Source organism: Thalia democratica, chromosome 1 (genome assembly GCF_965202585.1).
Source record: "Thalia democratica chromosome 1, ktThaDemo2.hap1.1, whole genome shotgun sequence".
Lineage (NCBI taxonomy): Eukaryota > Metazoa > Chordata > Thaliacea > Salpida > Salpidae > Thalia > Thalia democratica.
In genome coordinates this window covers 41838826-41863129 of record NC_139165.1, presented here as the reverse complement: position 1 = coordinate 41863129, position 24304 = coordinate 41838826, and the positions used below count along the sequence as shown (strand labels likewise).

General features: G+C 28.8%; 1 protein-coding gene across 1 annotated transcript; it reads left to right on the top strand.

Moving 5' to 3' along the window:
• The first annotated feature begins 1912 nt into the window (after positions 1–1912).
• LOC145847576 (WD repeat domain phosphoinositide-interacting protein 1-like) lies at positions 1913–23153 on the top strand. Its single transcript, XM_082953638.1, has 6 exons — positions 1913–1999; positions 14885–15024; positions 16545–16770; positions 18580–18779; positions 19550–19750; positions 22755–23153. The coding sequence occupies exons 1-6, from the start codon at positions 1946–1948 to the stop codon at positions 23041–23043; spliced, it is 1110 nt and encodes a 369-aa protein (XP_082809764.1). The 5' UTR covers positions 1913–1945; the 3' UTR covers positions 23044–23153.
• Positions 23154–24304: the final 1151 nt, after the last annotated feature.

Here is a 24304-nt window from a genome sequence, read left to right as displayed (position 1 = left end):
TAGGCAAAAAAACCTGGTATTTGGGAAATTTTGAAAAAACCTCGAAAAACCTGGATGTTAAACAAAAATCACTGAAAGAATCTAGAAAAACTTAAAATTTTAACAATTTTCACATGTTCAGTAGTAAATTTTGGTTTGACTCAAAAATTCTATCATATAAATAAAAATCTTTTGTCAACATCAAAGTTTTTTTTATTTAAAAACATGTTTAAAGTAGCTTTACAATATCTTTCCAATATTTTTATACTATTTTAACACAGTTTCTTACATTAAACTTAACTTTAAACAAGAGTAGAACCAAAAATGTGTACTTTAAAAAACCTTGAAGAAATTTGGAAAACTTGGAAATTTTTTTGAAAAAACGAGTGGTAATCCTGATTACAGTATCTTTTAAATTTTTTTAAATTCCTTGAATTTAATTTTATACTAAAAATTAAAACAAAAACTTGTACTTTAAAAAACCTGGAATAAATTCAGAAAACCTGAAAAAATATTCCTAAAGTAACCCTTTGATTTATTTTTGATTTTATAGACCCAGTGTTTATAACTCAATATAAAAAATTCATATATCACATTTTAAAAGTTTTTCAGGAATGTTTTTTTTTCTCTACCTTTAAAAATTAATTTTTTAGAGAATTTTAAATTTAGATAAATTTACAATACAGAAGTTGTGGTCCATACGCTTGTACCAGAATCTTATAACAAAATATATTTTGTCTCAAAGTGTGTATTTAAAATTTGATAGTTTTTTGAATAATAATAATATATTTTTATTTGTATACCATTTGCAACTAATAATATACAGTTTAGGTTTCTTTTTTTTAATTTTTCAAACTATGGAAGTTTCATTTTCAAGTAAAAAATAAATTGATAAATACTTAATACAGTTTAAAAAAATAAGTTTAGTTATTATGACATGGAACTACAATTAAACAAATACAAATTTTAAACTGAAACATTTAAGACTTATGTAAAGATATATTAATCAGTAATTTTTTTATAATTTTGCTTTTCCATTTAGTTTTATTTGCGTGTTTAGCTTTGGCTTTCCTTCTTCAATTAATCTTCAATTATTAATAATTTACTAATTAATATGGGTAGGTGTCAAATTTGCACAAGCAAACAAAATTTCCCAAGGGAAGTATTTTGCACAAAGACAAAATTGCACAAAGACACTTTTGCACGGAGACATTTTTGCATGGGTTAAATTATATTTTTGTATCATTTTTTTTATTAAATTTATTAATTTTTTTCTTAATTTTTTTTTTCACTTTCACTGTTATGCCTAACCATAGCCTTGTTGGTAGGGTATTTATTTTTTTTAATTTATTTTAATCTATTAGTTTTTTATTAATATAATAATTTATGTTAGTTTTTTTTTAATTTTTACTATCATTGTTACCCCTAACCCTTACCCTTGGTCAGTAACTTTTTTTTTAATTTGTTTTTTATTAGTAATTTCAAATTTGTCTGTGTGCAAATTTGACCCTTTGTACATTTTTGTTTTCATGCAATTTTGACCTGTTCCTAATTAATATTTTTACTTAAGTTTTACTTGCTAAAAATAGAAAATAAATGCCTACAAAACCCTTCATATAATAGTACATTTACTATTAAACATAATATTGTAAATTATTTGTAGTTTCTTAAGCATAATTCATAGTATTGTATCTTATTATTGAATGGCAAATAATGACTTTCAATAAAAAACTATTTGTAAAAAAGTCAGTAAAGATTTTTTAATTTTCTTTACTTAAGAAGAAAAAGTTTTTAAGCTTGAAAAAATATATTTGTAATAATCACTTAATGAGTAATTTTAAAAAATACTAAAATATTTATTTCTGTAGTTTATATAATTTTCATAATGGCATTGTTTTTCAAAACTTCACCCAATGATATAACATCTCTCAATGTCAAATCGAAGTTTGGAATAATTCTAATTGGGATGAATTCATGTTTTGAAATATACGAAATTGAAAAGTTTGACAAGCTAAAAAAAGTGAGTTATTTTTTTGACATTCTAGTTTCTAATTTTTCTAAATTTACTTTAATAAATTCAACATATTTTTGTTACAATTGCTTTAAAAGTTTGGGAATTTTTAGCCATCTCAGTTTATTTACTGTACTTATAAATTTTGAACATATTTACCACACACTAGGCTAACCAGGCTAGTTTGAATATTTTTGATATTAAAAAAGATTATTATTATCATTTAGTTTGTGCCTCCCATAAGAATCGTATTGTTGCCTCCGACTTTGACAGGCTATATCTCAAAAATTATTTTGATTTTTAAAGTCTGCAAAAAGCATCTTGTAGCTTAGTAATAACTATATAAAATAAAAACAAATTTCAAAAAAAGTGTTTTTACACCCCTATCTTTCGCACGTAGGTTGTGGTTGGTCTGATGGACCAGGTTGGCTACGGCGCGAAGAGTGTGGGTCAACACCCCTTTTATTGATTCCTCTGTCAATGTTTCGCTGGCTACAGCGAGTTTCGGGGTTGTTGACCTTGTCTAAGGTATGATGTATGTTCTCTTTAGAGAACATACTATCCTTTTTGGTGGGCTTGGCTCCATTACTCATTATGCTATACCCACTATATACTATATAATAGTTAGGTACGGCCCACTAGTTATTTAATTAAATTTAGATATTTTAGATATTTTAGATATTTTAGATATTTAGATATTTAAATTAATTAAATTTGATTTGTAAATTTCAGAGATTATTAAGAGCACCAAAAGCAGCTTGCTTCTTAATTAATTATCCACAACAAAGCTTATTTATTCAATTTTATATAACCAATTTACAGATAATTTCAATATAATGATCTATTAACACCAAAGTTTAGTTATTTAAATTTATGCAAAATCAAAAGTACAATTAACTTCCATTTAATTTTATCAACAGCAGAGTTTATTTATTCAAATTTATGCAAACCACAGTAAAATTAACTTCAATTTACTTTATTAGACATTTCAATTTAAGAGACAGACCTAGAAAATAATAGATTAATGACAATACTCACAATTTAGCACCAGGAAGTTCAGCTTGAGCTTTTTCAAATCTCATCATTTAAAACTAAAGGCGGCAAAGTTAACAAATTAATAAAAAACCCCTAATTAGAGAAAACTCTTTTGCTAAATTTAATTTTTAGCCAGAGGCGTTACATTTTCCCCTCTTATTAAACATTTTTAGAATTTTAACTTAGGTTTTTTAGATAAATATTAGTTTTAAGGTGTTAAACGTTTGTTAAACTGAAAAAAACTTTAAATATAGTCCAGGTGAAAACCATTATACACTAAAGCACTCAACTTAGAGATATATAAGCATGCAACATAAGTTTATAACTTTCTTTTTGTAATTTACATGTAATAAACAGAAATAATATTTTAAGAGATACTTATGATCATCAACTTTATGTGCTAAAACGTACTTGCATATAACAACATATTTGAGCTAATTCAAAATCTGGATTTAAACACTCTACTAGCTATTTTTAAAGTAAAATTAAAACTATAAGTATTTAAATGTAGTAAATGCTTAAGACACTTTTTAAGTGTGGTAAAAATGCTTTTTTTACAAAATAAAAAAGAAATTCTAAAGAAATTGTAAAGAAAAGACTTTTTTAAAATATAAATTTACAAGTTCCTAATTACAATCATGAGTCAAAAGTTTGTTTAAAAGTCAGTGTTTACCGTTCATGATGATGGTTCCTTACTCTTACACTGGAGGTTGAGGCTCGGCCTCTTCTTACTCGCCTTCTCCTCCTCTTCTCTGGTTGCTCCAGCTGCGGCCGCTCTTCTTGTAGCGGTTCTCCCGGAACTCTGGCGGGAAGTTTGGCTCCACTGACGTCCTTCTCCGCGAATTAATCGCTGGCGACCTGGCGTTGTTCACCATCGTCATCAACGCCAACGGATTTGAGGGTCTGCTTGACATCATCAGCAGACGGGTTGGCATTGCCCCCATGGGATTCGAAGATGTGCTGCCATGTATGCATTTCCAGACGAATCGACATCGTCACTACCATTCTGCTGTACGTAGTGGCAGCTTGTTCTTATTAGAATGGTTCATTCTGAGGTCTCTGGGGTGTGGCAGTTCGACTTACCCCACCAAACTAGATGAGTGAAAGTTACTGAGCCATGATTTTTACAATTTGCTTGGCAAGCTTTCCCAGTGCTAAACAGGAGACAACCAAAAAACAATGCAATATAGAACATTTTAGATTTTTATATAAAACATCACACAGTACCTCTTTTAGCTAAGATAATTACAAAAAAAAAAATACATGTCTATAAGATACCAATTTTTAATGGTTGTACAAATAAATATAAAATCAAAAACCCCATAAATTTTAAAATTAAAAAAATTCTTAAAGTTAAGTCATTTAACAATAATATAAAAAATGCAAGCAGCTTCTAGGTGTTGTACAAAATAATCAGTGAAAATCAAATGTTGCTTATTTGAATAAGCCCTTAAGTAGTATTCATCTAAAAAATACCAAATATCTTTCTATGCTTGTACAAAAAAACACCAGGTCTCCTGGCTTTGACCATGGCAGTCTTGTAATTATCCAATATTATCTCGAGCTCGTAGTTGTGTTTTGGCTTTGCGTGGTAGGTTGGCTTCCTGGTAATTTCAGGGAAGTCCATTAATAGTCTTTTGCATTTTTCTTCTAACGGAGTTGTATTCTTACCACCCAGATTGATGTGGTTGACTGAAGCGACTATAGGGGTGGGCAACTCAGCAGGTGCGAACAGCCTAGCTGATTCGTTTGACCCCATCTTGCATAGTTGAGAGGTAGATGGCAGGATCGCTAGTTTGTTCTTTCTTAACAGGTCCATGCCAATAATGCCAAAGTGGCGTGATTCTTGAATAACCCAGAACGAGTGGTTGATGGGTTCTAAATTCCCCAATTGAAGTTCGACATCCACGCTACCAATAGGGTGGGTTGTTTTGTTACCAAACCCCTGGATGGTTCTACTTTGTTTAGGAAAATATTTGTCTATACCGTTAGTCAATTCCTTCGGCAGGATTGAAATTTCGGATCCGCTGTCAACCAAAAAGATAACATTTGTGTTTGAATCCGCTAAAAATAATAGATTCTGAGGGAGGTTTTTCGGTTTGGGTGCAGGGAATTTATTCAGTTGAAAAGTCCATTTTTCTACACTTTTGTCTTTATTGTGATTGGTAGTGTCGAGAGATTTTTGTTGTGGTTCTGGCTGCGGTTGCGCTGACCGTTGGGACTGCCATTTGTGGTGCTGGCTAAGGTGGCTCGGATCGTTGGCGCTTGTCGTGGAGGTGCTGGCTAAGGTGGCGCTGACCGTTGACGCTGGCCCTGGTGATGCTGGCTGTGTTTGCGCAGACCGTTGGGACTGCCCATTGTGGTGCTGGCTAAGGTAGCTCGGATCGTTGGCGCTTGTCGTGGAGGTGCTGGCTTCGGCGGCGCTGACCGTTGACGCTGGCCCTGGTGATGCTGGCTGTGTTTGCGCAGACCGTTGGGACTGCCCATTGTGGTGCTGGCTAAGGTAGCTCGGATCGTTGGCGCTTGTCGTGGAGGTGCTGGCTTCGGCGGCGCTGACCGTTGACGCTGGCCCTGGTGATGCTGGCTGTGTTTGCGCAGACCGTTGGGACTGCCCATTGTGGTGCTGGCTAAGGTAGCTCGGATCGTTGGCGCTTGTCGTGGAGGTGCTGGCTTCGGCGGCGCTGACCGTTGACGCTGGCCCTGTTGATGCTGGCTGTGGTTGCTCAGAACTTTGGTTCTCATCAGGTGTTTCTGCTGCACTACGTGAGGCTGTTTGCTTTATATGAAAAGTCATCTTTGGTTTGTTTGAAGGTGTGGACACTTCATTTCCTGGATGACTTATAGTGCAGTTTGAGGCATTTCTGGTTGATCTCGGTTGAGATGGGGGTTGCTGTCGAGGGGCGGTTTTATTTACAAACTGGACAGCTTGGGTGTGAGATAGTGTAGCCCCAATCACTCTCCCTCTCACTGCGGAGAGTTTGGGAGCTCGTTTTTTGCATGAGGCGGAGATATCACCTGGCTCCTTGGTAGGTCTTGAGCCTTTGAGGTGTGTGAAACCTGGTGGGGAACCTGGATTTGAGGATCCATGTATGTATTCTGTCTAACCTGAGTTGAGATGTCGTGATTTGTCCTTGTGGATGGATTTAGACTTCTCAATTCATGTAATTCTTCTTGTAATTTTCGAAATTCCTCTAGAAGTTTAGCCCGTCGAATTTGTTCCTTCAAATCTTTGATCCCCTGTACTAACTCCTCGGCACCCAGTTCTTGAGGTGGCACTTGAATAGGGGGTCTCCTGTTGTTTTGGAGGGAATAGTCCATGTTTAAGTGGTTAGGTTGGAGTTGTTGTTGGAATGGCAAAGGTGAAGTTCTTGCTGGAGGAATGGAGCTGTTGCTAGGTGGTCCTGTCACCATTGGTGGAGGTCCATAGTTGCTAGGTGTAGAATTTTGTTGGGGTGGGTAGCTTTGTCTTGGCAGACCACTTGGATTAGGCTGGTCTCTAGGTTGTTGATAACTGCCCATTTCTGCCTGGGGTTGTTCCTCCTCCCCGTACTGGTCACCATATCTTTCACACGTTGCTTGTGGTTGGTCTGATGGACCAGGTTGGCTACGGCGCGAAGAGTGTGGGTCAACACCCCTTTTGTTAATTCCTCTTTCTATGTTACGCTGGCTACAGCGAGTTTCGGGGTTGTTGACCTTGTCTAAGGTATGATGTATGTTCTCTTTAGAGAACATACTATCCTTTTTGGTGGGCTTGGCTCCATTACTCATTATGCTATACCCACTATATACTATATAATAGTTAGGTACGGCCCACTAGTTATTTAATTAAATTTAGATATTTTAGATATTTTAGATATTTTAGATATTTTAGATATTTAGATATTTAGATATTTAAATTAATTAAATTTGATTTGTAAATTTCAGAGATTATTAAGAGCACCAAAAGCAGCTTGCTTCTTAATTAATTATCCACAACAAAGCTTATTTATTCAATTTTATATAACCAATTTACAGATAATTTCAATATAATGATCTATTAACACCAAAGTTTAGTTATTTAAATTTATGCAAAATCAAAAGTACAATTAACTTCCATTTAATTTTATCAACAGCAGAGTTTATTTATTCAAATTTATGCAAACCACAGTAAAATTAACTTCAATTTACTTTATTAGACATTTCAATTTAAGAGACAGACCTAGAAAATAATAGATTAATGACAATACTCACAATTTAGCACCAGGAAGTTCAGCTTGAGCTTTTTCAAATCTCATCATTTAAAACTAAAGGCGGCAAAGTTAACAAATTAATAAAAAACCCCTAATTAGAGAAAACTCTTTTGCTAAATTTAATTTTTAGCCAGAGGCGTTACACCCCCCCACCTTCCTATGCCCTTAACTTAAGTAGAAATTTTGGCTTTTCAGGTAGCTCTACTTAAATATAAATATATAAACGTAGTCTTTTTAAAAGATAAATGTAAAAGAAAATATATACAGTCATGCTGTTAATCATTAGATATAAAACTTTAGAATAAATAGACCAAAATCAGTGATTTGTTTTTCAAATAAGTTTTTGTGTAAATTTTGCAGAGTGAAAATATCTACTTCTTAGCTCCATAGAAAAATTGCTATGTTTGTTTTTTTGTATTTGTTAAGCCTTTACTGTTAAATACTTTTAGAATAATATTAATAAAGTGTGCAGTTAAATTACTAGTAATGTTTTTAGCCATTAGTTTTAATTAGTATGTAGATATGTATTTCTAAATGTAGATATTCTGTAATGTTTTTAAGGAGGTTTCCCTTAAAAATCAAGATAAGTTTTCGAGTTTTTGTTATATAGTTTTATTTTAAAGTAGTTTTTTAGTTTTAATTTGTAACAACTATTAAATTGTTTAAGGGCATAGGGGGGAAAACACCCTTTTTTGGTTTTTTATCTTATTTTATATAATTTTTACTAAGCTACAAGATGCTTTTTACAGATTTTAAAAATTCAGAATAATTTTTGAGATATAGCCGGTCAAAGTTGGAGGCAACAATAGGTTCCTTATGGGAGGCGCAAACTAAAACAGCAAAAATAGGCTATTTCACTAAAAATCTATCTTTTCCTACGTTTTTTGAGATAACTACCTCAAATTTTCAGCAAATGTTCCTTGATATATTTAGAAAATTCTGTCGGAAGGAATTTAAAAAAAATAAACAAGAAAAAACAGTTTTAATATATCAAGGAACATTTCTTGAAAATTTGAGGTATTTATCTCAAAAAACGTAGGAGATAGATTTTTAGTGATTTCTAGTTATTTGCCGTTTTAGTTTGCGCGTTTTAGTTAGTAGTAAAATAAGATCAAAAACTAAAAAAGGGTATTAACCCCCATATGCCCTTTAAAAATATATCTTATAAATGAGAATACTTAAGCTAAAAAAAAAGAAAAAAAAATCATAATAAGCTTGAACTTTAGAGAAATATGCAATAAAAAAGGTCTATAGGTTTAAGTACAGAAGTTTTACGAGTACAGTGCTTATTTTTTTATCCAGACTTTACTTATCCGGACAGCTTTGGTCAGAAAAAATTTCAAAATATTTTCAATATTAAACACTAAAATTTTTGTACAATACAAATATTTAAGTTTTAATGCTGTAAGAAAATTTTAACACATTTTATAAATTCTGAAAATTGTGAGAAAAATTTTAAACAAACATCATTTTTTTCTTATTTTACTAAAACTTCTAACAAAAAACTAATTTGTTATGATTGATATGTTTCCTTTGAATTGACTTTAAACTTAGTCAAAGTTTTTCGTTTTTCTTTATGTCTGTTTTTTTTTCTTAGTTTAAAAAGTTTTTTTACAATTACTATGTGTTTTTTTTATTTTAACACTTTTATTATGCATTACATTATATGCATCAGTTATATTATTGGGACACGTTCAAAATCCACCTGCAATCAAAATCCACCCGCGATCAAAATCCACCCGATCAAAATCCACCCGATCAAAATTCACCCGATCAAAATCCACCCGAGTCAAAATCCACCCGATCAAAATCCACCCGGGTCAAAATCCACCCGATCAAAATCTACCCGGTTCAAAATCCACCCGATCAAAATCCACCCGGGTCAAAATCCACCCGATCAAAATCCATCCGAGTCAAAATCCACCCGAGTCAAAATCCACCCGATCAAAATCAACCCGGTTCAAAATCCACCCGATTAAAATCCACCCGGTCAAAATCAACCCGAGTCAAAATCCACCCGAGTCAAAATCCACCCGTTCAAAATCAACCCGGTTCAAAATCCACCCGATCAAAATCAACCCGGTTCAAAATCCACCCGATTAAAATCAACCCGATCAAAATCAACCCGAGTCAAAATCCACCCGATCAAATTCCACCCGGTTCAAAATCCACCCGGTTCAAAATCCACCCGATCAAAATCAACCCGAGTTCATTTTTTTTCGAAATAAGAATTAATTTCTAATAGAATTTTGTAATATTGAATAAAGTTATATGTTTAAACAACTATTGGTATAAAAAAGAGTAAGTATTTATAAAGAAAGAAATTTTAATTTATTTAATAAAATAATTAAAAAAATAAGTTAAACAATATAATTAAACAGCATTAAAAAAAAAATTCATAGTAGCTTTACAAGTATTTAAAATGTTTATAATTTATTAATGTTAGTAGTGTTGGTGTTACTTTAAAAAAAAGAAGTTAAAAAAAAAAAAAAAAGAATTACGCTCAGTTTCAATCCATTTAAACTTCCTTCTTATTTAATTTCCCAAAGTCAATCATAATTAAATAAAAATATTTACTAAGGATAACTCATAGTAAATTAAAATATCAAAACTATAGAAGTTTATAAATTAGAAGAATCTTTAATAACATTTATTAAGCTAAAGAAAATTACAAAAATCAAATACCAAATAATGTAAATTTATGGAAAATGTTAATTAAATGTTACAAAAAGAAAATTAAAATATTAATCTAAAATTTTTGAGCTTTTTTTTTTGATGTAAAGAGTTTTGTGTTTTGTGCTTTACTTAAATTTCAAAATAGTATTACATACAATATTTTATTATATAAAAATTTCAACTAACAGTGTTTATAAAAAATAAAATATAGATAAAGAATAATATAAAATTGCTACGTGATAATAAAATAAAAATCCTTTGTTAAATTTGGAAAAACTATCACCTATTAATTATATTTTAAACATTATTGTTTTCGACGTGGAAAAGACGTTAAAAGATATTTTTGGTGTGCGACTCGATAACTTTAAGGTATGTTCGTGCAAGAGGACTTAGGACCAAATATTTTGAGCGCTTTTATTTGTCGTTTAGTAAACAATTTATTGACGTTTCTTTTATTAGTAATTTTTAAAAACAGAACATAAATTTTAATATAAAAATACGAAAACTAATTTACTAAAAATATAAATGAGGAATATGTAAGAAATCAATAACTGTTTTAAAACAATTTTATTGTTTTCTATCTAATTTTTGTTACAAACATTTTTTAGTTATTTTTTTTAATTTATACAACAATTTTAGCTGCTATTATCGTTTTTTCAAAGTGTTTAAGTTAATTGAATTTTATTTTATTAAATGTTTTTTTTATAAACCATCTATTTTTGAAAAAACTAAAAATTGTTTCGTCTAAAGTAACTAAAGTTATAAGTTATTTTTAATTAGATAACAACTTAGTTTGCTAGTTTTTAACTAATAGTACAAATTAAAAAGCTAAACATTTTTCTATGAATTCTAAAGTCCTTTACATAAAACAAATATCGACTCTACAATTCATTGAGTTTGCTCAAATAGCTTGTAAATTGCAACTAAAAAAGTTAGTAGTTAGACTTGAGCTAGGGAAATTATATACTTTAGAATTGTAGTAGTAAACAAATAAGTTGAGTTTTTTAGAAATGACACTATATTTATAACAAATATTACGAAAAAAAAACTTATAACATTTTTAATTTATTATTAAAATGTTCTATTTTTACATAGGTTCATTAAAAAAAGTATGTATTTCAGACAAGAGAGTTTAAATTCAAGTATAAGTTATTTTTATGAATTTTTGTACCAGACTGTATCAACTTAAACAATCGTATTATTAATTTTATTAATAGGTTAAGGCCAGTTTTGAAAGTGATTAATTGAGTGGTTTTATAAAATTTAATCTCTTTTGGTTAACGTTTAAATTTAAAATTTTCTAATCTAAAACTTTTAATTTACATGCGATAAATTTTCTTGAATTAATTTCCGACAATTTAAGTTAAAAGCTATAACTGCATGTTTTTAATTAATTAGTTGTAAACGTTTTATGTTTTTTTATAAATATAAAGTTGCATAGAAATTGTAATTAAGTAAGATAAATTATTATTTACTGTTCAATATTATATTCTTAATTGATATTTTTTAATTCATAGAAATGGAAATGTTATTATTTACCACTATTTTTTTAAAATATAATCTTCATATAAAAAAAGTCCATTTGTTAAAACTTAAGAAATTTTAAGTAATTTAATTAAAAATGAAACAATATTAAAATTAAACAAAATTTTATATTGGTTATAACGAATTTAAACGGTAAAGACAACTATTGTTATAACAAATTGTTTAGTAGACAAATTAACTTTAAAAGCGTGAAAATTTTGTCTAACAAATAAAACCGAAAATTAATAAATATTTAATTTAAAGTTTATATTGAAAAATCTTTAAATGGCAATACAGTAAAGGTAACTATCTAAAGTAAATTAGTGACCTTTTCTTAACAAAGAGAACTTTTATAGATAAATATCTTGTTAAGACCTTTCACATAAAAAAATTATATTAAAAAAAACACAAACTAAATGAATTTTGAACGTTTGCCTTTTACTTTTTTGTAATTAAAAGTAACGAAGATGCAGTTGGATTTAATCAGAGTCGGCAGACAATTGTTTATCTCGGGCCAAATTTCATGTTTCAATTTTTTCCGCGAGCCGTTGTTTTATTCAATTTTTGTTTTTAATCTGTTTTAGTCACGTTTATCTACTTAAAGGGATCAGGCCTGGCATATTTAAAATGTATATTTTTTTCTAAAGTCGAAAACTATTTTTTTTAAAAACTTGTGTCATATTATTATTTCTATCATTATTTACAAGGTGTAGATCATTAAAAACAGGTGTAGATCATTATGTACACTTTTTATAATCAATTTCTATTATTTTATTTGTATTTTCTTTTTAGTAGTTAAAAAAAATCTTTTTTTATTTAATACACAGCATATCACGTATTTAAAATTTTAGTGATTTTGTTAAACTAGTTGAAATATAAGCAAATATTAATACTTTCATTTTAAACAGTGTAAGTTTTTCTTTTAAAACCTTTAAATACCTTAATAATCTATCTAAAGTTTTTCGGGTTGCAACTTTTTGAAACAAAAAAAGTACAACAGTTACTTCAACCCAGTCACCGTGTTTTTAAAAGTTAAAAACATGTAAAATTGCCAATTAAAAAAACTTTGCAATATTATATAAGTAATTTATCCAAGTACGTAAGCTTTTGTTGTTTAAAAGGAAAAGTAAAGTCTAAACTTTAAAGAAAAACTTCTAGATTTACTATCTGTCTTTTTTCACATCTAAGGCTTAAGCATAATAAATGATTTTTAAATGATATTCAGAAACTTAAAAACAAACTATTATAATTTCTTTTTCTTTTTTGAAAATTTCAATTTCAATTTTGTTTTGTTTAGTTGACCAAATTTACATGCTCGAGGGCCACATATTTACACTTCGAGGGCCGCAGTTTGCTGACCCCTAAATTAAATGGATTAATTTGTAGTATAAATGGTAGCTTTCACTTGTAATACTCAGTTTTTATAAAAATTATATCGTGTGACGTATTTGTTTAAAAATTACTTAAAAGTTCTAAATTATTAAATTTTATACCTAGAAACAGTAAATTATAATTGATTGTCGTGTAATTGTGATTGAGATAATACAAGATTATTTTTTCTGGCACATCCTTTAGTTTTCTAAAAGTTTTAACATAGTCATATTTGTATAGTAAAACTTTAATTAATATATCCTGACGTTGTTAAACTTTTATTAGCTCTTATAGTTATACTTATATCAAAAACAACAGTACCTTTAAAAGCTTCTTGCCGGCTGTAGCTATTCAAAATTATATTCAGTAATCAAAAAAACAAAAATATTTTTGTCAAAAATTCCTTATAATAAGCAAAAATACCAAATAACAACTCAAAAAACCTCACAAAATAAGTTCAATCTGTAGTACAGTTTTTATATTCTTAAGTCAATTTATAAGGGACAAAAATACAAGATTTTATAAGTGTTTTTTAAATAAAACTTGTTTAAGATTGGTACTTTAGAGTGGTGAGATTTGTTTAAATGATACTTGATTTAAAAAGAAATAAATAAACAAGGTGCTTGTTTCGATTCGGTTGGATTTTGACTTTGGTTGATTTTGTGTCGGTAGGATTTTGACTCGGGTTGATTTTAACTCGGATGAATTTTGATCGGGTGGACTTTGACTCGGGTGGATTTTGACTCGGGTTGATTTTAACTCGGATGAATTTTGATCGGGTGGACTTTGACTCGGGTGGATTTTGACTCGGGTTGATTTTGATCGGGTGGATTTTGAACCGGGTGGATTTTGATCGGGTGGATTTTGATCGGGTGGATTTTAATCGGGTGGATTTTAACTCGGGTGGATTTTGATCGGCTGGATTTTGATCGGATGGATTTTGAACCGGGTTGATTTTGATCGGGTGGATTTTGACTCGGGTTGATTTTGATCGGGTAGATTTTGACTCGGGTGGATTTTGATCGGGTGGATTTTGACCCGGGTGGATTTTGATCGGGTGGATTTTGAACCCGGTGGATTTTGATCGGGTGGATTTTGAATGCGGGTGGATTTTGATCGGGTGGATTTTGAACGCGGGTGGATTTTGATAGTATACCATATTATTATATGAAAAAAAATGATTTTTTGTACTTATCCAGAATTATAACAAGTTACATCAAAAGTTTCAACTAGATAATGAGACTATTAGTTTCATGTCAGTGATAAAGTTCTAAAACAATGTTATTTAGTGGTTTGGAATAAACTAATTAAAACATTTTATAGGGTTGCCAAAAAAGCTAGAAAAACCTGGAATTTTACAATTGAGGCAAAAAAAAAAACCTGAAATAAAATTGTATTTAATTAAAAATAACAAAGTTTTGAACAAAATCACTAAAAAGCCTGGAATTTAAATATATTTTTACATGTAAGGTAACAAAATTTGATAAGATACAAAAAGTATATCATATTGTATAAAGTTTTTATTTACAATTTTTTTTGTTAACAAACACATTTGAAGTAGCTTTACAATATCTTTTCAATGTTGAAAACATATTTAGTTTACCTTAGTTTAGTTTTATAGTAAAAATGGACCAAAAACTTTTTTTATAAAACATGGAAGAAATAAAAAAAAAATCTTTGGTAATCTTAATTTTAATACAGTTGAACTTGAAAACATATACAGTTTTATTAAATAAAATATGTAAAGTAATCAGTACCTTAAAGCAGTTATAACTACCTATTCTAACTTGTGTCAAAACTAAAATAACTATGGACTACAAAAGTAGTATTTTAAAATATATGTAAAAACTCAAAAAACTTAGAGTTTTTAGTAGAAAAACTGTAAAAAAAAATACCACAAAATGTTGACTAATCAAATAAATTCTTAGAAAGCTTATTTAGAGACTTTTTTTTATAGTTCTTAAACTTAGGCTGAAATAAAAATTTTGTTTTATCTAGTTTCATAAAAAGACTTTAATGCTCTGTTAGTTACTATAATAAAAGACAAAATAATTGACAGATATACAGCAAACCAATAAGGAGAGTTTATTGTTGTGAATATGTGTCATGGTCAAAGCTGGTGGTTGTAGTTAGTGAAGACACGCCAGATACTCTGCAGGTTCTCAACTTTGAAAGAAAAACCGACCTTTCAAATAGAATGTTAGTTTTATCTAAAAAATGTTTGTTTAAACCTTGGATTATTATTATTACTTTAAAGCTTTTTTAATAGGTTTTTATGAATTCTTTGTTAGTTTTTTCAATTAAAAATATTCTTTGCTTTGTTGTTCCAAACTCCTACCTGAAATAAAAATAATATTGTAATTATACTTTAAAGTTCACTATCGTTTTATACTGTAAGATTTGTAAGTTTTAGATATATATATGTTTCAAAATTGTTAGTAAGTTGTCTGAGAAATTTTGTAAAATACACAATTTTAGAAAAGTAATTTGAAAATTGTTTCAACATTAAGGCTACTTAAAAGTTTAGAGAAAGCTATTAAGTTTTTTAAACTAATTTTGACAAAAAATAATTTGTTTACATAAATTTGATTTAAACTATGGTTCATACATTCAAGTGGCCACTAATCCTGGAGTCTTTGAAAAACCTGGAATTTGACAATTTAAGCTCAAAACGCTTGGAAAAGCATGGAATATGGAAATTAAAAAAAAAAAAACAAGTGGAAAAACAAGGAATTTTGAACAAAAATCACTAAAAATCTGGCAAAACTTGATATTTTAGACAATTTTTTTATGCCATGTGGTAAAATTTTGATATGACACAAAAATCTATCATTAAGATAAAAATTTTTGTCATCATCAATTTTTTTTATAATTAAAAAACACATTTAAAGTAGCTTTATAGTATCCTTTCGACGTTGTTATGCTATTCAAACTTTTTAACCTTAAACTTAACTTTTAACTTAAAATAGACCCAAAAACGCTTACTTTTGAAAACCTGGAAAAACTTTAAGAAACCTGAAAGAAAATTCTCAAAAACCACCCTGTTTATTTTTTGTTTTTACATAGCCCATTGCTCATGCAAAGTAGAGACGATAGTATGTCAACAAATAAACTATTTTAAATTAATATTGTTTCATAAACTTGTTTAAAACTAAAAGTTAATATTGTATACATACATACTTTGTAACAATTGTTTGTATAGTTAAGTTTTATCTAAAATTTTAGACACATATGTCTTTGTTACTAGATATGCTCTGTGTAATTTAAAGGATTAAGTTTATTGTACTTATCATATATAACCCTTAGAAAGAGTTACTAAACTGGTTATAAATATACATTTAAAAGTTTTGTAATGAAATGATTTAATTTTGTTCATGAAAACAAGTTTGGAAAATTTAGATAAACACCAAGAAATTAAAAAGTTTTACATTTTAGTTACAAAAACTAAATTTTGTGTTTTATATTACAAAAATGTTATTGTTTTAAAGAGATACCTAAATAAATAAAGCATTGTAGTAATTTTTATTCTAACAGTACGAAGTATATTTTTCCTACTGCTCTTAAACGAATATATATTAAATCAACAGGTATAATAATTAAAGCAAAAGAGTTTGTGTTACTATTTTATTTTTAATGAAAAAATCTAGCATAACATGAGCATTTGTTATCCTACATAGTTTAAGATTCATGCATACATCATTACATGTTAATTTTAACAGCTACCCGGGCAAAATAGACGCGGTTTGCTGCAACAGCGAACTTGTGGTGGTCAGATCCCAGGGTCACGTGTTCGTGCACACCTCTTGGAACATGGCCCTGTTGTGCAAGATAGACGCTTCTCAACTGGGGGGTTTTCCCACAGATGAAGTTCTTTCACTGGCTAGCGAGTGTAACATAATGGCCTTCCCCTCGCCAATGGGATTCAATGAGGTCACTATTGTTAAGGTCTGTGTGAACTATTTAGATTTTTAAATTTTTCATATAAATATTTTTTGATCAAAGCACTTTTTTTCGGTGTTGTTAAATAACTAGTTAAAAACTTAGTTTGTTAGCAACTGATTAGTAGTTTATATCAATCTTTTATACTTTTTTATTTAAATTCTGATAAAATGTAGAAAATAATTAATAGCTAAAAAAAAAAAGCTTTTACAATTGTGTTAGTTTTTTTAACAGTACTTGATACATGGTTACCATAAAACCTGAAATCCTGGAAAAACCTTGAATTTGGTAATTTTGAAAAGAAACTTGGAAAAACCCAGAATTGTCAATATTTTTTACATGTTAAGTAGTAAGTTGACTTGATAAATTTGTTTGTCATCATCAAAAAAGTTATTTTGTTAAAAAACAGATTTAAAGTAGCTTTTCAGTATCTTTTCAATATTGCTATACTACTTAACACAGTATTAAGGCCATAGAGGGGTGGGTAAACCATGTATTCTACAAGTTGATCTTATTTTAAAGAATTTTTTCTAGGCTTGAAGATGCATTTTATCGTTTTAAAAAAATCAAATTATTGTTTGAGATATGACGTGTCAAAGTTGGGCTGCATAATAGGTTCCCTATGGAAAGGGAAAACTAAAACAGCAAAAAAAGACTATTTTATTTAAAATCTATCTCCTCCTACATTATCAAGCAATCTTCTTCAAACTTTTACAGTCTAATCTTTATACAATAACAAAAAAACGTTACTTTGGAATTAAAAAAAAATTGTATAAATATAATTTTTTTGAAAAAAAAAACACTTTTTTTTTAATTTTTGTGATAAATTTTTAATTTTTTTACATTAATAAAATTCTAAAGTAACGTTTTTTCCTTTTAATATCAGGAACATTTCCTGAAAGTTTGAAGAAGATTGCTTGAAAAATGAAGGAGAAGATAGATTTTTAGTGAATTTTTAAATTTCCGAGAAAATTGACCACAAAAAATTTTTGGTCCATACGTTTGTATCCGAAACTTTTAACAAAAAATAAAATACCTCAAAAATTAAATGATATTTTTGAGTTCTATAAAAACAGGCTTGTAGTTGGTATTTAAAGCTTTCATATTAAAGCCAAAGTTAATTTTTGTAAAAAAAAATGTCAGACCCCCCTATGGCCTTAAACCTTAAACTTAGCTCTAAACTAAAAACAGACCCAAAAACTTGTATTTTCAAAAACCTAGAAGAAATTCTGAAAATCTAAAGAAGTTTCTCAAAAACAAGTGGCAACCCTGTTGATGTTGTAATCTTTAAATAACTACTTATAAATAAAATATTTACAGAAGAAAAAAACTATCTCTTATAAAATACCTTCAAGGTTGTTAATTGAAGTAATCAGTTCTTTATTAAAACAAACTGAGTTCATTTAATAAGTGCTTTAAAGCTTTAAAGTGCTTGAAAAATACCTATATTTAAAATGAATATAAGAGGTTTACGTTTGTAGTTAATTAACTTTCTTTTTAACATTACTCAACAGCTTACAGTTTTAAAGACATTCTAAACAAATTATTTTCCAACAAAAAACAACATTTCATACTTTTTTCATTTTAAGAAATAAAATGTTGACGCAACAGATAAACATAGTGTCGTGCAAACTTTTCTAAACAAATTATTTTCCAACAAAAAACAACATTTCATACTTTTTTCATTTTAATAAATAAAATATTGACACAACAGATAAACATAATGTCGTGCAAACTTTTCTAAACAAATTATTTTCCAACAAAAAACAACATTTCATACTTTTTTTAAATTCTAACAAAACTTTGACGCAACAGATAAAAATAGTGTCGTGCAAAGGGCCGATGGTGAGCAACCACAAGACGCTGGTGAGCAAGCTGGAGTACGAGGAGATGGTGCGGGTGGGGCTGGTAGCTTTCAACAGGAACGGTGATTTATTGGCGGTGAGCGGTTGCGAGTCGCTGCTGTTCAGGGTGTACAAGGTGCCCGAGCTGGACAAGCTGTACACGTTCAGAAGGTTGTTAACGTTTGGTTCAAAGGTCGGGTGAAATAAAATCCAGCTTCATCTGAATATGTTTTGAAATGGTTTTTGAAAATATTATGCTTGAACCGACTTGCTTATACTAGAAAAATTGCAAAAAGATGTTAGAGTAAACTATTCTGTGGTGACTTTACTAGAATTTCTTTTTAATTAATATACATTCACATTTAATTAACACACAAACAAGTTGCTCAAATATTATTTTTCTTTATATAACATATGTGAAAAACAAATGAGTGAGCTCACACTTTTTTTCAATGAAATTTATCATAAAAAAACCCTTATTCTCTTTAAAATAAGAACACAGTTAAGGTCTAGGGTTGTATGTAAACTATGTAAGGGTTAAGAGTTTACGGTTTAAAAACATAAACTAAGAGGGAAAATGACTTCATTAGAAATGTACCCCATCATATAAATACATTTTAAAGTATTTTTGATATAGATTTTTGGCTAAAAGTTTGAATTGTTTCTACTTACCGTATATTTACAATTTGATTTAGCTTCACTTCTGTTTAACTAAAAATATATTTTAAATTATCGAAGACTACGTTTTGTTTTAAAGATTATAGAAATTAACCAAGTTTGTCAAGTGGATTATAGCTATTTTAAACAATCAGTTTAACAACATACTACAATTAACCATTCGAAGTTGTTTTACTGTTTTGGCGAACAACAAAAACTTAAAAAATTAGCCTTGGTTTTCGACAAAACTTTAAACTTGTACTAATCTAATTTCATCGATGCAGATCTTCGTACAACCCGATCCACTTCAACTGCGTCGAGTTCAGCCCGTGCAGCCAATACGTCGTCCTGCAAACGGACAGCACTTCCGTTCACCTGTACTCGCTGAAGCGAGACGACGGTGACAAGAACGTCATCAGAGACTTCCTGCAGCTGGAAGGGAAAAACCCCGACCTGACACTGAAAAACAACCACACAGGGTACAAGTGAGCGTGATTACAATACTTTTGCTAGTTTGGTATAAAGTAAAAGTGTCTTAAACGTATTTTGACATTTTAAAACATTTAACTACACAAGCAGGGTTGCCACTCGGTCAGGAAAAGTCAGGAAAAAATGGGGGGTTTTGAAAAAAAGTCAGGAAAAGTCAGGAAATTTGATAAAATTTAAAAAAAGTCAGATTTTGTCAGTTTAAATTTACAAAATTCCTTGTTTTTCAAAGCCTTCAAATGGTAAAAATTAATTAAAGGTCCTTTTAAGTCAGAAAAAAATTTCAAATTTTTCTAAAAATTTACAAAAATATTTAATTTTATTTCCAATGCCTTCATCTGGTATAACATAGTAAAATATCCTTTATAAAGCTGCAAAAATTTTCTATTAACATATTAAACAAGTACCCTACTTGAACAAGCAGATTTTGTAAGCTTTTTAGTATTGATGATCTGAAGCAAGGACACTTCCATAGTGAAACTGTGATATATACACAAAAGTTTATCTAGCATAATTTTAGAATCAAAGTGTTTTTTGTTTAGTAAATAATTGAGTTTTTTATAACTAAGCAGTTAGTTTAGTATTTTATGTAACAAGTTAATGTGTATACTTTACCTCTTTATAATTTTTTCAAAGTTGTTTAAATTTAAAAAATAAGTTATAAGAGAGGTATATGCCAAGATTAAGTTTACTTATTATTTATATTTTAGTAGAGTAACTTCAGTTTTTAAAGTAAATAAGAGTATATTTATTTGTTACGAATTTTATACTATATCACGGGGTAGTTTCGAACCTCAGCCTTCATAAGTTATTCAAGATTGAATTGAATGATCAAGCTTCTCTGAAACCTGCCCTTGATCCTCAATTTGCTTTCAAATTTGAGGAAAAAAGACCTAGTTGAGGAACAAAAGATCTTAAATTTTAATAAAAAATGTAGAGTTGTCATAAAAGCCGTTGAAAGTCTTCGGAGCATAATGGCTATTGGAACTACATTTGTTAAAAATATGTCATGCCTAAACCCTCAAAACTAGACAAATTAGGAGTCACAGTTCTGGTTAAGAGTTTTGTCAATGTTGTACACTCCTTAACGAAACAAAAAATGTGCTCCAAGATGGTTTGAGTGATGTACTGGGAGTTTGATGATATAATTCAGCAAAAAACTGTTGTTTTTAACCTGTATTAAAATTAGATTGAAAGGTTTATATAGTTTCAAGTGTTAGATTAAGTATTTTAGAATAAGTTTAATATAAGAGTTTGATTTAGAAAAGTCAGGAAAATTTTGGTAAAAAGTCAGGAAAAGTCAGGAAATTTTTCTCAGCTTGATCAGTGGCAACCATGCACAGGGTATAAGGTTCTTCTTAACAAAATTTACTTTTTATTTGTTATTGGTATTTAAACAGACCTGACAATTAAAAAAAAAACTACAGAAAATTCAAAAACTTAGTAAACTAATTGTCGGCCATGCAGACAATAATTCATAATCTTTGTCTAAATTCAACTCTTAATTAAACTACTAATATTAAAAAATTTAATATACTTTTAAATACTTATTTTGTTAAAGTTATTGAAATATTATTATAGTATTGTTTTAATTATTTATTTTACTACATAAAATTGGTACAGAAAGTACTGTTTTATCAAGAACTAAATACCAATCCCATTTAATATTTGGTTTCTGAAACAAGTTGCAAAATTTTAGGGTCAAAATTTTGTAATTGATAGTCACATCTGCAGCTAGAACATTTTTAATTAGCTTATTTATGTTTGAAATATATAAGTAGAAGTATATCAGATTAAAGTTATGTTATCTAGATGAAAATTATATTTATGAAAATAGATATGTTTTTAAAAGTATCGGTAAAACAACTACTTACACAGCGATCTTGAGTGTAATTTCTTTTGATTTTTTTAACCATTGAAAGTAAATTTTTAATACTTATCTAGACAATAGTAGATAGCTAGGCTTTAAGACTATTTCAAAACTGATTTTAGGCATGTTTTTAAATGATGTTAAAAATTTTTTTTAAACAAATATACTAAATTTTAGTACGTTTTTATTTAAAAACTTTTAGCAATAATTATAATCTAGAAAAATATTATTTGTTATATTCATTTGTAGTAGTTGTTTTGTTTAAATATTAAAAAACTTAAAATTACTATACGTTTTTTATAAATGTTAATTGACTTTTAACTACATAGATGTGCTAGTATTTATAGCATTATTAAACATATTTTCAATCTTTAAGATTGTACAAAAGAGTATTTACAATTTATTTGCAGGTAAAAACAATTGTAACTTTAAAATTAGTATACACTTTCTTACATGCACCTGTAAGTAAGAACTATCTTTTCTTTCTTTTTTTTTAACATTCAAAATACTTTTCAAATCATCAAACACTCAAGAAGTAATCAGTGAGTTACTTTAAAGTAAGTTAAAAATGCATTAAAAATAAATAAGTTACATTAAAAAACTCTTAGTAGAAGATGACTGTTTTTAAAACTTTTGTTTAAGCATCAGTACCTTCAAACAATTATTCAGCAATTTTTGTAATAGTCAGCAAAAAATGAAGTTTTTCAGCAATTCGTAACTACGTGCATAAATCAGCATAAATACAATTACATTTTACATGCCTGAATTAGTTTTTATTTCACTTTTATATATAAAATTTATAAAGTTTTAACGACTTTGAAGGAAAAAAGTTAATACAAATCCATTTAAAATATTATTCCGTACTTTATACTTTAAAGGTGGCAATCAAAGTTCTCAACTTAAATAAAAGGAGAATAATCAATTATAAGTTTTAGATTTTATTTTCAATACAATGTTTCACTCGTTTGAAAACGAGATCTTCAGTTGTTTAAAATCTTATTCAAATAGATTCTATTTGAATAAGATTTTAAACAACTATAGATCCACTCTATATATATATATATAGATTTCTAATATAGAGCCAAAGAAGTTTTTCTATAAAAACATAACTGATATCTTTTACTAATTTTCAGAGGTTCTCTGGGCTTCATCACGGACAACACCACCAACCAGGAGGAAAAAACCATCAGAATACTGGTGGCCACCAAAAACAACCAATTAACAACGTTCAAAGTGGACCTCAGCACCGTCACCGAGCAGTCCCGCATCTCGTGCCCCATCAGCAACCAGTCCCTGGTTCAGCAGTTGAGCGAGAGGCTTTCGGGTTTGGGGCTTTCCCTCAACAGCGCCTTCCACGGTCACGTGGTTTGCGGGGGCATGAGGGCGAAGAAGAGCAAGCTGCAGGCCACCACCGAGCTCTGATTGGTTCAGATTGGAGTGTTGGGGGTTTTTATTGGTAAAAAAATGTTTGTGATATTTTTATCAGCTTCAAAAATACTCTTACAGCACAAATATTATTGATATTACTAGTACCAAAAAATAGGCAGTATAAATTACTACTTAAAATTTGAACTTAAAAAGGTATATGTTTTCATTTTAAGTTAGATACTTTTGTTATGGTCTTAAAACGTCTTTATTCTAGTATTTAAAAATAGTTTTTTGTAGTCTTGTAGTTTTATTTTTAATTTGGGAAAAATAAAAATTGAACTTTGTTTTTTACTTTAGTAGACCCTCTACCTATGAATGCAATTATTTCCCTATTTTTTTATTTGCCTGATTCACAGTTGGGTATGAAATTGATAAATATTTTAAACTAAAATAATTTTGAGTAGGTATTTAAATATTTTGAAATATGCAAAAACTTTAGTAGTACATGTTAAAAATAATTACATGAGATTTTTAGGCAATCCACTTTATTTTTTCTTCTAATTAAAATTAATTTATTTAGGTTGGGCTTTAACTTGGTTTTAAATTGGTTAACTTTTCAGTTTTTTCACAAAGTTAAACTAGTTTTAGATGTACCTAAGGCTGACTTTTTAGCTTCATAGAGTGTAAACAACCATACTTACTTTTTTAATTATTCACTCATTTAAATTTTACCTTTTTCGGCAAAAAAATAAAAAAATTGTAATTATAAGCATAGTAGACCTTACCCCTATTTGAATATTTTCATTTTGCTGCTATAAAAATGTAAAGTTTATATGGCTTTGCTTTTAAAACATTATATAAACATTCCAAGCTCTCAAGTTTATTTTACTTATCGATTTAACTTTTGCTAGCTATTAAAAGTTTGCTTCATTTTAATTTATCGTTTTTTTAGCCAAATTTTATGTAATGATAATTTTATGTGTCTAGATTGCGAAGGTACACAACATTTTATTAAAGCTACTTAATATTTATTTTATGTTTTACATAAACAGCTGAATTCTTCTTTTTCTTTTAAATACATCATTTTCTATTATGGCTTATATTAGTTGAATGTACTTGAATCATGTTAAGTTTTGATGCCAAAATATTTTTTGAGTGTCTTTTTTGTTATCTTTTTAATTCACTTGTGTGTAATTATTTTACTTCAAATATTGGATGTTAGTATTTGATTTAGGCCAATGCAATATTAAACTTTCATTGCAATTTAAAAGTATAATATTATAGATTTTGTAATTTTATTTTTTGTTTACTTCTT